The 13,413-nt window shown below is 43.1% G+C and overlaps 1 protein-coding gene across 4 annotated transcripts in view; it reads left to right on the plus strand.

Annotated features, from left to right (window-relative positions):
• Positions 1-13,413, plus strand: part of SRPK2 (SRSF protein kinase 2) — an 85,655-nt gene that overhangs the window by 34,005 nt on the left and 38,237 nt on the right. For all 4 annotated transcript variants that reach the window (XM_068130423.2, XM_068130424.2, XM_078786519.1 and 1 more), the window contains 2 exons: positions 1,660-1,825; positions 12,796-12,821. In XM_068130423.2, coding sequence (XP_067986524.1) covers positions 1,660-1,825; positions 12,796-12,821 — 192 coding nt within the window. The remainder of the gene's footprint in view (positions 1-1,659; positions 1,826-12,795; positions 12,822-13,413) is intronic.

Here is a 13,413-nt window from a genome sequence, read left to right on the forward strand (position 1 = left end):
ACATTTGGCTGGATCTTTGCCAGTGACAGACAGCTCAACTTGCTGATGTTTCATGAGCAACAGTGTCCAAGGTGTGATGTCTGCATCGAACAGAAACAAAAAACAAAGAACAGGGAAGGAGATCATCAGCAAAGAGCAACATTGGGCGGAAGCGCATACTCCAGGATCGTGTTATCCATTTGTTAATTTGAAGTGCAAGGCAAAGCAGTTGAGCAACTACTGATTTACTGACTGTAAATTTCAACCTGAGGTGCAAGCAGTCAGTTTCATTTTTTTAAAAAACGGTCCGCCGAGAACTCCACACAGAGGGACACCATAGTCGGGTTGCAGTATACATCACAGGTCTGGCAATGCACGTTTGCGAGTCCAGTGGTGCAAAGAGTGCAGGCAATCGACTACTGAGCAGTGGAGAAATGTGACATGGTCAGATGAATCATCCTTCACCATGCATCTTTCACCATGGTCTCAACAAACGGGCGAACTCTACAACCCTGAGCTAGGCAAGTTCCACATGTAATTTTGCAGAGATTTTTAACCATTTACATTTTTGAAAAGCTCGAGAGTCTGATTCCAAAAATCGATGTTTCCATTTGATTTGAAAAAAACCATCATTTTCAATTTGATTTTGTTAAAAAAAAAATCCATATGAAATGAAAACATTGGTTTTTGGATTCAGAACCCCTCAAACTTATCAAAAAATGTGAATGGTTTCAAATCGCCACAAAATCAGAGCAAACCTTTAAATCTGAATATATGGGACCCTGACTTGGTGCTCGTTTCCAACAGTGAAGGGTTCTGGTTGTTCTGTAATGTTGTGGGGTGCATTTTCCTGGCATTGTTTGGGTGCAGTCATTCTCTCAAGGCAAGGTGGATGCCAGGTGCTACTTGATGTTACTGACTGATCATCTTCACCCCATGTTGCAGCATTTCTTTCCTGCCAGGATGGGTGTCTTCCAAAGAGCCTGGTGTTGGCTTAGCGGTTGGGGTTCCGGCTTGGGATCCTAGGATCCTGGGTTTGAATCCTGGCCGATCGCTGAATTAATGCCAGGGGGGTTGACTCAGCCTGTCATCCTTCCGTGGTCGGCAAATTGAGTACCAGCTCACTGGTAATTCCCTGTGTGTCGCAAGAAGCGACTAACAGGGTTGGCGGCAGGAAGGGCATCCGGCCATAAAACATTGCTTCAAAAAGGGGATCACGGTGCCCGAAAAAGGCCAACCCCTGCTCTGCGGGGGGAAATGGCCTCTAAAGGTGGTTCATGGGTGTCTTCCAGGTTGACAATTCCCCACCACAGAACATGTGTGGTTGCTCAATGGTTTGATGAGCAAAAAGGGAGGGGGAGAGAGAGAAGTACAAGAACAGTAGAGAACAGGGACATCAGGGGATCTGTGGAAGAGAGAGGGCTGGGGTGGGGTACAGGGGATAAACAAGACTTGTGCCGCCCAATGCTGGTATTAACATGAATTTATGCATATCTGTGTCACCATTGTGCACTACCGCTTTTGGATGGTGGCATATGGAAATCCTATGTGGAATCTCTTCTCCAATCTCCCACAAAATGTAATCGATTCTCGGTCAGTAGTGGCAATTTCTAAAATTTCCCATGATTAATGAAATCATTTTGTTTGTATATTCAAGTAAGGCCTCCATTTCCACGATAGGTGTTGCAAGGCCTGGACTATTTGCACAGCAAGTGCAAGATTATACACACTGACATAAAACCTGAGAACATCCTGCTTTGTGTGGATGATGCCTACGTGCGCCGACTTGCTGCCGAGGCCACACAATGGCAGCAGTCAGGGGCTCCTCCTCCTTCAGGCTCTGCAGGTGAGTCGTAGTTTAGTGATTGTGATAGTGCTTGAAAGTGGAAGTTGCATTGTGACCGCATTCTGTACTAGAAGTGATTGTATGCACAACACGGGTATACCAAGTTCATCTAATCCATTTTGTCATCAAACTTGCAAATGCAGTGTTATCTTACCAAACTGTATTTCCCATGTGCACGCACATGCATTCACATGTTATCAGAAGTAAATACATTGTGTAGATTGCATCATTTGTGGATCTGATAAATTGCCAGTAACCATTTTGTAAAACTGAATGTGCAACATCTAAATGAAGATGTTCATGCCCGTGGGCACGGGAGACCCCACAAGTCTAATTATAATATAGCAAACGTATATGGTGATGTTTGTTTGTATGTTTATTTGTGACCAAATAAATCCAAAAGACGCTTAATCCAAAAGATCTTGAAGACGCAAATGGCCCCGATAGCCCAAAATACCCTGAAGACCCAAAACAAGACCCAAAGATCTAAAAGATCCAGATGAATCAAAAGACCCAAAAGACCCCGAACACCAAAAAGTCACCAAAATACCCTGAAGACCGAAAACACCCTGAAGACTTAAAACTCCCTGAAGATAGAAAATTCCCTGAAGACCGAAAACTCCCTGAAGACCGAAAACTCCCTGAAGACCGAAAACTCCCCGAAGACGTAAACTCCCCGAAGACCGAAAACTCCCCGAAGACCGAAAACTCCCCGAAGACCGAAAACTCCCCGAAGACCGAAAACTCCCTGAAGACCGAAAACTCCCTGAAGACCGAAAACTCCCTGAAGACCGAAAACTCCCTGAAGACCGAAAACTCCCTGAAGACCGAAAACTCCCTGAAGACCGAAAACTCCCTGAAGATCCAAAAGACCCAGATGAATCAAAAGACTCAAAATAGCCCGAAGGCCCAAAAGACACCGAAGGCCCAAAAGACACCAACAACAACACAACAACATCATGCATTCGAAGGCCCAAAAGACACCGAAGGCCCAAAAGACACCGAAGGCCCAAAAGACACCGAAGACCCCGAAGACCCGCAAGACGCTTTAGTCCCATTAGACCAGCTTTGACCCTTCCCCATTGAGAGCTTCAGACCACTTGGACCTTTTTAGATTATAAATAAATAATATCACCAGTATTACAAATGAAATGTTTCTATTAGTATTATGGTTGGTGTAAATCATAACACAGCAACTCACGTAGTCATTACTATCCTCAGTTGAAACATGCATTCATAAAGTTTATTATAGCACTTTCCCGATTAAAAGCAAAGCAAAACACGAGACGAGTCCGCCAATTCTCCCCCGATCCTCCCTCTTCTTCCTCCTCCCATATCACAATGCACCAATTCCATTACATGACATCACACATCCACGACACATTTATATATAAGCATATATAAGCATATATACAGTCACGTGAAAAACTAAGTACACCCCATGTAAAGTTTTGACTTTTTCAACATATTTCAACATACAGCTATTTGATCTTCATTTCAACAATATTGAAAGATAAAGGTGATATAATAAAACAAATATCATGAAACATTTACTTTTTGTAGTCCATTGTATAATTTAAATAAACATAAATGCAAATTTCGCATGTGGAAAAAGTAAGTACACCCTTGGCTCTAATAGGTGGTATTGCCCCCTTCGGCAGAAACAACCTCAAGTAGGCATTTCTTACAACTGTCTACCAGTCTCTGACATCGACTGGGAGAAATTTTTGCCCACTCCTCCATGCAGAATTCTTTCAGCTGTGCGATGTTTGAGGGGTTTCTTGCATGCACAACTCGTTTCAAATCCCCCCACAACATCTCGATGGGATTTAGATCCGGGCTTTGACTTGGCCATTCCAGAACCCTCCATTTCTTTCTTTTCAGCCATTCCTTGGTGGATTTACTGATACTAGGGCATGCCCGTACTATATATATATCTAAAATTATATCCCCCCCCTCTATTTACATGAAATGGTTTGGTCCATTCGCAAAGCCAAAGCGAACGGCTTGCGAGTACGGTGACAATCCCCCCCCTCTATTTACATGAAATGGTTTGGTCCAAAGCGAACGGCTTGCGAGTACGGTGACAATCCCCCCCCCCCCTCTATTTACATGAAATGGTTTGGTCCAAAGCGAACGGCTTGCGAGTACGGTGACAATCCCCCCCCCCCCCTCTATTTACATGAAATGGTTTGGTCCAAAGCGAACGGCTTGCGGAGTTTGGTAAAGAAATCGCCATAGCGTGCACAAACGCGCAGGAAAGCGAAAGAATCGCAAATTAGTTTTAATTAGTTTTAAAACATAGTTTAACGCCAACATAGCGGCAACATAGTTTGCCAACGTGAAATAAATGAATACGCTCTCAAATGTGCCGTCCGAGGCAGAGTCTGTTCGGCACGTTCGGCACACGTGATAGCTCGCTGCTCTCTGATTGGTTGAATCGTTTTTTGGACATAGCTCGGTAACTACTTGTCCGATTAATATGTAACCTTGAAAAGGCACATCCTCGGGTCCCCAGCAATATACCTGGCAAGTTTAAAGTATATCGGACCCGTGGTTGTCGAGAAACAGCGGTCACAGACATACAGACATACATACATACATACACACAGAGATTACTGGAATTATAGATAGATGTTTAGGGTCATTGTCATGTTGCAAGGTCCACCCTCGGTTGAGCTTCAACTTTCCGACAGATGGCCTCACATTATCCTCAAGCACCCTCTGGTACAATGAAGAATTCATAGTGGATTCTATGATGGTGAGCTGCCCAGGCCCTGATGCAGCAAAGCTGCCCCAAACCATAATATTTCCACCACCATGCTTTACAGTTGGTATTAGGTTCTTGTGGTCAAATGCTGTCTTTGGTTTTCGCCAAACATGTCTTCTGGTACTGTGGCCAAATAGCTCTGCCTTTGACTCATCTGTCCAGAGCACATTGTTCCAGAAGTGTTGGTCTTTGCCTAGGAGTTCATTGGCAAACTTTAGTCTTGCCCTGATGTTCTTTCTGGACAGCAAAGGTTTCCTCCTGGCACACCTCCCATGTAGATCAAATTTGTGCAGCCTCTTTCTAATGGTAGACTCGTGCACTTTGACATCAACAGTGGCAAGAGCTACCTGTAGGTCCCGTGATGACATTCTGGGGTTCTTAGAGACTTCTTTCAGCATCTTGCGGTCTGCTCTCAGGCTGAACTTGCCGGGGCGGCCTGGCCTGAACAAGTTGGCAGTTGTTTGGAATCTTCTCCACTTGTAGATGATCTTCCGGACAGTCGAATGATTGATTTCAAATTGTTTGGAGATCTTTTTAAATCCCTTCCCAGACTCGTAGGCATCTATAACCTTCTTTCTGAAGGCCTCAGAGAGTTCTTTTGATCTCGGCATGGTGATGCCCCACACTTCAACAACAAAGAGCAAACCAAACGAAATGTCTGAGGTTTAAATAAGACAGGTTCCTCCAAGATCCTCTCTAACGATGTTGTAATCATTTGCACCTGAGCTGGTGCACCTGATTCTAATTTTAGGTATTTGAAGTAGTGATAAATGTAGGGGTGTACTTAATTTTTCCACATGCGAAATTTGCATTTGTTTATTTAAATTATACAATGGACGACAAAATGTAAATGTTTCATGTTATTTGTTATATTATATCACCTTTATCTATCAATATTGTTGAAATGAAGATCAAATAGCTGTATGTTGAAATATGTTGAAAAAGTCAAAACTTTACATGGGGTGTACTTACTTTTTCACGTGACTATGTATGGTGGTCTTTCCGTCTTCTACCGACTCCTGTCTGGCCTTGCCCCCCCAGCTCTCTCTGGGCTCTGTCCCCCAAATATTCCGACAGGTCGCACAAGATCTGCCTGCAACCCTCTTATGGTTAAACTGCCAAAATCAAGACTCGCTGCTCACCTTCACTCCTTCATTCCTCTTTTCTCCCGCCTCTGGAACAAACTCCCTCACTCTCTTCAATCCCACTCCACCCTCCAGGTCTTTAAAACAGCTGTTCACCACCATCTCTTATCTTCCCCCATCCAAAACCTTGATCTTTTCTACCCCCGCTAATTTCACCCCAAATCCACTTTTTTGAAATACCAACTGCTGTCCTGGAAGTCCTTGGTCTCCTTGTGTTTTATACTTCTCCCACCACCCCCACCCCCCTTTCCACGCCTCCTCCCCCCAAGCCCTCTCCCTCCCACACATCTCCCTGCTCTCAAATGTTATGTTTGTGTGCTTCCCCTTCTCTCCCCATCTTGTCTTCCGCTCCCTCTTTTTATATATCTTGTTTGTCTGGTTGGTTTGTTTGTGAAATAAATGTTAGCTCTTTCACGAGCCTCGATTCAGTATACAAAAAAAAAAATGTATAAATTATATTATATTTGAATGTATATGTTAAGCTAACCTAAGAAACACATTCAGGATTTACCTGTAGTCATCAGCGCTACCTTTTTTGTTACTTTGACTTGATTAATCGAGTTGTAGATCATGACATTGGCAAAATAAAAGATACGTCGTAAAAACCTGGCGGGAAGTCTAAGGGAGGTGTGATGTATTGGGGGCACATCTGCTCTGTGAGGCTGGAAGTTCAACTTTCCTTTCCAGTTTTTGATAAATTTGTATTGACCTTCCCTTCCAGCTCGAACTGATCATTTAAAATAAATATATATTTGTACTCAAGTTCTTTTTATTGTTATACGTGTTGGGTTCTGATTTCTGATTTACAGTATATATTAAATCGGAGCACAAAATATATTTGGCCATTCTCCCACACCATCACTATCCACCCCATCCCTCCTCCACCATTCCCCGATTTTTTTTTCCCCACCACGATCCCCAATCCACCATCACCACCATCACCACCACTAACCCTCACTCACCATTCCTGCCATCCCTCACTCCCTGGGAAAGCAGACATGGTCAAAGATGCCTTTCCCTCTGAAACGACGTGTGGTGACGTGCGTGGATTGTGCCGAATCACACTAGTTTTACAGAATAAGAGTCTCTGTGAAGGCTCGCTGATCTGTCGAGATGGAGAAGTTAAAATTTTATTTTATTTACAGAGCCAATGAGAGCATTGTCACGTGCATGGATATGGCAGATATGTCACTCACACGACCCCGCACACTTGCGACCTTGGCCCTGGGATAGCTTATTAGTGATTGGCCAAATCTCTGTGTATGGGGAAAAAGGTCGATTCCCACGCTAATTATAATAACTGCTTCTGTTTCCCCAATGAGACGATAGCAGAAAGCGATGTCTCACAGTGGCAATCAACAGTTTGATTACAATAGAAACAAGAAAAAGAGCAATCAGAGATTGCAAACCCTCGCTAGGATGTATTTTCAGTGGTTTTAAAGGCTTTTGTGTTAAAACAAATATGGCAGCCGAACCACGTGACCGATGACGTCATCATTATTTTTTTTCTAAACTAATTTATTCCTAGATTATGCTCAAGAAATTTCATCTTAAGCGGATGAAGTTTTGTACTTGTCGAATTATGATGTCATAATGGAGGCACCTATGACATCATTAACACATTTTATTCCCCATGGAGAGCTCTTTACAATGAGCCATGTCTCAATTTTTTTCTATTCAGCACTTTCTGAGATATAGAGGTGCAAAGTTTTTTGATTTTTCCAAGATGGCGGCCAAACCACATGACCTATGACATCATAATTATCATTTAAAAAATCTATAGGTGGAGTTGCACCTATGGTGAAAATGTCCTGTCAATCGGACCAACGGTTGCAGAGAAAATCATATTTATTCTGTGCGGACAATCAAACAAACAAACAGATGAAAAATCGGTCAGAGACCGAGAACTTTCCGGAATGTACTTTTTCTCGGTCATTTTGGACAAATATGGCGGCCGAACCACGTGACCGATGACGTCATCATTATGTTTTCTAAACTAATTTATTCCTTGATGATGCTCAAGAAATTTCATCTTGATCGGATGAAGTTTTGTACTTGTCGAATTATGACATCAGAATGGAGGCACCTATGACATCATCATTAACATATTTTATTCCCCATGGAGAATTCTTTACAATGAGCCATGTCTCAATTTTTTATATTCAGCACTTTCGGAGATATAGAGGTGCAAAGTTTTTCCGTTTTTCCAAGATAGCGGCCGAACCATGTGACTCATGACGCCAGCATTAACATATTTTATTCCCCATGGAGAGTTCTTTACAATGAGCCATGTCTCAATTTTTTCTGTTCAGCACTTTTGGAGATATGGAGGTGCTAATTTTTTCGGTTTTTCCAAGATGGCGGCCGAACCACGTGACCTATGACGTCATCATTAACATATTTTATTCCCCATGGAGAGTTCCCCACAATGAGCCATGTCTCCATTTTTTCTATTCAGTACTTTCGGAGATATGGGGGTGCAAAGTTTTTCGGTTTTTCCAAGATGGCGGCCGAACCACGTGACCGATGACGTCATCATTAACATATTTTATTCCCCATGGAGAATTCCTTACAATGAGCCATGTCTCAATTTTTTCTATTCAGTACTTTCGGAGATATAGAGGTGCAAAGCTTTTCGGTTTTTCCAAGGTGGCGGCCGAACCACGTGAACGTTGACGTCATCAATTGGGCACAGTCTATTCCTGGGCAAGACCAATATGTGTGCAAGGTTTGGCGATTCTACGTGCAACGGTGTAGACGTAGTGCTGCAAACAGACAGACAGACAGACAGACAAACGAACAGATCAACATACTTGCTGGAATCTTTTCCGGCAAGTAACAAACATATTAAAAATCGGTCAGAGACCGAGGACTTGCCGGAATGTACTTTTATATTGGCCATTTTGGACAAATATGGCGGCCGAACCACGTGACCGATGATGTCATCATTATTTGTTTTCTAAACTAATTTATTCCTTGATGATGCTCGAAATTTCATCTTGATCGGATGAAGTTTGTACTTGTCGAATTATGACGTCATTAAGGAGGCACCTATGACATCACATTAGCATATTTTATTCCCCATGGAGAGTTCTTTACAATGAGCCATGTCTCAATTTTTTCTTTTCAGCACTTTCGGAGATATAGAGGTGCAAAGTTTTTCCGTTTTTCCAAGATGGCGGCCGAATCACGTGACCGATGACATCAATTGGGCACAGTCTATTCCAGGGCAAGACAAATATGTGTGTAAACTTTGGCGATTCTACGTGCAACGGTGTAGACGTACTGCGAACAAACAGAAACAGACAAACCAACCGATCAACATACTTGCCGGAACCTTTCCCGGCAAGTGACAAACAGACAAACCAACCGATCAACATACTTGCCGGAATCTTTTCCGGCAAGTAACAAACAAACGGACTCAAATGCAATATCCTCTCCTCTGGCGAGGGTAATGATGGCAATAATGAAATTGCAACGACAATGTGGGTGGACACAGTCAAATTGGCCACCTGGAAGGTCACCATTTTGGCGACAGAGTCCTTGGGCCTTCGACGTCGTCTACCGGGAGAGCCCAAAAGATCTTTGCTTTGGTTTCTGACACACAGTATCTCTAACTAGCCTATTGCCTACTGTACCTTTGCCGGTTCAAAACAATGGGGGCTGAGCTAAAAACCCTTGATGAACCACTGCGTTTGTATCCTCCTAATGCGATTTTGGCACCAATATTCAACCATGCTGGCTTTATTCGTGCCAACAAAGGTGTAACTAGAATGGCACTCGGTAGTCAATCCTCCGCCAAGCTGAACAGTTCGTTTTGTATCCCACTGATAGGCCGGATCTGGATCCTGACCTTCAAAATCTCATCAGCTTGTTTTTGTCACCAACCCAACTCATACAAGTTTCTTGCGAATCCATCCACAACTTTTTGAGATATTGGGCACTCGATTAATCAAGTGGTCGCATTCAGGATATTGTTTTTAGCCATGTCACTTAATGGTGAAGAATCATTTTTAAATTCTAGGATCCGCAGCCGGATCTTCACCAAAATCGAATAAATTCTTCCTTGTCGCACACCCAACATTTCCACCAAGTTTCGTCTGAATCCGTCCACAACCTTTTGAGATATGCTACGTATCGTTTTGTCTCTGGCATGTTTAGATACAGATTATGTATACATAGAAGACCAGGTAGGAGATGATGGGACCCCTGCAGGCAGAAGCTTTTTCTAGTAGGTGGTCAGTGTGCTGTTGGGGTTGGCAGAAATAACAACATTAAGACATTGCACATACAGAGCAGCCTTTGTACAGGTTTGTAGAGGCTTTGTGAAGGAACCACAATAAAAACAAAAATCGGGGTGCATTGTACTTACGTCTTTAACATCATGCAATGGAGGCCACGATAAATTTAAAGAGTTGAACACTTTAACAATTGAACGTATAAGTTGTCCAATTAACCAAGCTGACTTAACATTGTAAACTTCCAAAATCAGGCTGGGGTCTGTCATCCAGAATAAGTATGATTAACAAAGTCCATGACAAGGAAAAAACAGATGAAGTGAAGGATTGAATGAGGGATCCACTTTGGCAGTCGTGATGAAATAGGCTGTTGTTAAAAAAACAAACATGTTCACACATTAGATTACAAAATTTATACGAATCCTTCTTTTTTTACTGGAAGGAGAACTCTATCTGGCATTCAGGAGACTTTGATAAAAGGAGGCAAGCAAGATGTCGATTCGCTGCAGATTGAGTAGAAAGAGCTCAGGGCCATACCTGAGCTTACCAACTTGCTGCAACAAGCATGACGCCAGAGGCCGCCAAAACAAGACTTCCTTGTACAGAATTTGACGCAAAGTGGTCAGCCGAAAGGACAGTCCACTCGGACCCCGACTTTCGTGGAGGATACGTTCCTGGAAAATGCCACGAATGTTGGAACCGCGAATGCTGGGGGCATTGTTTCAATGGGAAAAGGGGGTATAGATTCCCGGTGGTTCCAGATTCGCGGACAATCCGCGAATGTCAAGGAAATTTGCGTGAATGTCGGGGCATTGCTTCAATGAGGAAAAAGGGGACAGCTAATTGCATTAATAGATGAGGTGGAGTTTTTCATTCTGTACAGTAACATTCAGGGATGACGTGCTACGCAGCTGGATGGATATCCCATGAAGCAATGCTCACAGTGTGAATGGTGGGATATCATGCGAGCTACGTTTACAGTGTCAATTGTGGGATATCCTGCGAAGCTATGTTTACAGTGTCGATGGTGGGATACCCTGCGAAGCTATGTTTACAGTGTTGCGAAGCTATGTTTACAGTGTTAATGGTGGGATATCCCATGAAGCTTGCTTATAGCGCAGCTAAAATATTTTTTACGTGGCTGCGAAAAGCCATGAAAATGCAAAGCACACGTCCATGAATGTCGAAGAAGGTCATGCTCGTGGAAGATATGTTTGTTTGCGCATGTCCAGTACGGCTGGCTTTCCAAATGCCGCTTGCCAACTGCTGCATAGCTCTCCCCACATAGCTTTTATAATCCCACTGTGCTCAGCGGGATGTACTGATTGCTGCACAACGAGCTTCTCGAGAGTTCGAACACTACCTCGCATGGTCACTCAGTTGCTGTTCCCCTTGATTCGTGATCTTTTCACCTCCTTGGAAGGAGGCCAAGGGATGGAGATTCGCTGCATGCGCACAGTAGCTGCATACCATTTCCAAAGAATCCATTTAGACAGATGACAAATAGGAAACTATTTAGAGGATGATTATGAGGGGCTTTAGACACATTACAGAAGGGCAGGAAAGACTTTTTGGTTTTCTGTTAGACATGCTTCAACATGTCTTACCATTTCACACAGAAACCAAACTCTTGTGTTCAACATTTATTCATGAAATAACTAGTCTACCTTAGCCCTGTTAACCCCATGGCCACCCACACAACATTATTATACAAGCACAGTGATATTTAACAGATGACAAACACAAAAATGGATGAAGTGCATGCAAACTGCGATGGAGCCTCCAACAAAACAACAGAGTACATTACTCAACTTGCCATGAAAGCTGCAGTCGCTTACCCCTGCCCAACAAAGGAGCTTGAATGAGGAGACTGGGAATGCAAAGTAATAAATACTTCAGAAAAGAAATGGGGGATAATAATGACGTCTTCCATAGCTAGCGGAGCCAAGCAACAGTGGGAAATGGGCCCCATGGAGGCACAGGTGATGATAGCTGCCTGGTTCTCTTCTGCTATCACCGTGCCTGCTTCGCTGCATCAAACGCTAACACTGAACTGCTAGCCACTCCACGTTCTAACCAATAATTCTCTGTGCATGGCTCTCCACCAAGAACTGTTCGCACCAACTGCTTGCCAAACTCCAACTCTCTAACTGTTTACTGTCCAAATCAAATTCAACTGGGGCACCAGCTGCCAACCAACATTCTCTTTCTCTCCAACTGAATTGATCTAAATGCCATGCCCACACATTGCAGTAGCACAAACTCACTTATCATAACCCCCCTTTAAAAAAAATGGGGGTGGGGTGGATATTGTAATCAGCTCTCTCTGACCATCCGTCCGTCATGCTATCTCCGAGACGGTTCAGCATAAATTCACCAAACTTCGTCGTTATGATCACTACATGGCATGAAGATGCAAAATGCAATTCCCGGCACATTTTAAAATGACACTTTGCAATCAACAATGGGGAACAAATGAAATATGTAACGATTTTTTGGGGACTTAACCCCTATTTAATGCTCCAGGGGGTGGGGACTTATAGTTATAGGGGTAAAAACAGGTTAAACAAACTTTAACTCAATTTAATATTGGGTCATTCCTGGTGGAACTTTTTGTGGGAAGCGTGGGGATTTGTGATGGCGACGCCATCAACTTCGCTCTTCTATTTTCTTTTCAACTGAAAAATGTGAATGCATCAAATTGTTTTTCACTGTGGGTAACGTATAATTATTTTGTGATGATAGTTTATGATTTCATATTGATCCAATCTCTTGTGTAATTAGATTTTTGTTTTGCCCGTCTGTTTTCTCTTTCAGTGAGCACCGCACCGCAATTACGAATGGTAAGAGGCACCAAACCATGCAGTGTTCTTCACCTTGTTGGGCCATTTTTATGAATGGTACTTAATAGCACTGACCATCTGTTTGATATTCCCTACAAGTAAGCCTCTCAGTGTTGCGGTAAGTTGGTAAAACCCATACCCCCAAGATAGTGGTCAGGGATAATCATGTTCTTGGTATACATTAAGGACATATTATGTTTTTTATTGGAAAATCCCTTATATAATTTTGGAGATGGCTTCACTCTGTGCAGAATAGTTCCTCACCGCTTTGCCAAGCAGGCTGTGGCAGCATTCCTTTTTCAGCTGATCTTGAGAAAATATGCAACTAGTTATCTTCCTGGGACGTGCCTTTCAATGCAAGAAAGACCTACCACCATATCACTGTTTTCCTCCTTAAGGACCAACTGGCAAATTCCCCAATTTATTTGTGTGGTTAGCTTCTGGGAGAGGTGAGGTGGAGCTCCTGGGCCAAACAGTTGTAACCAATCTTGGGTTCATCACAGCTCCATGCTGGCTGTTGTCACTGAATTAGTTGGTGTTATCTTTCCTTTGCTGTGGCTCAGAGTATGCAAGCCCCCTATCTGAACCATCT

Source organism: Myxine glutinosa, chromosome 11, assembly GCF_964187855.1.
Source record: "Myxine glutinosa chromosome 11, kmMyxGlut1.1, whole genome shotgun sequence".
NCBI classification, from domain to species: Eukaryota; Metazoa; Chordata; class Myxini; order Myxiniformes; family Myxinidae; genus Myxine; species Myxine glutinosa.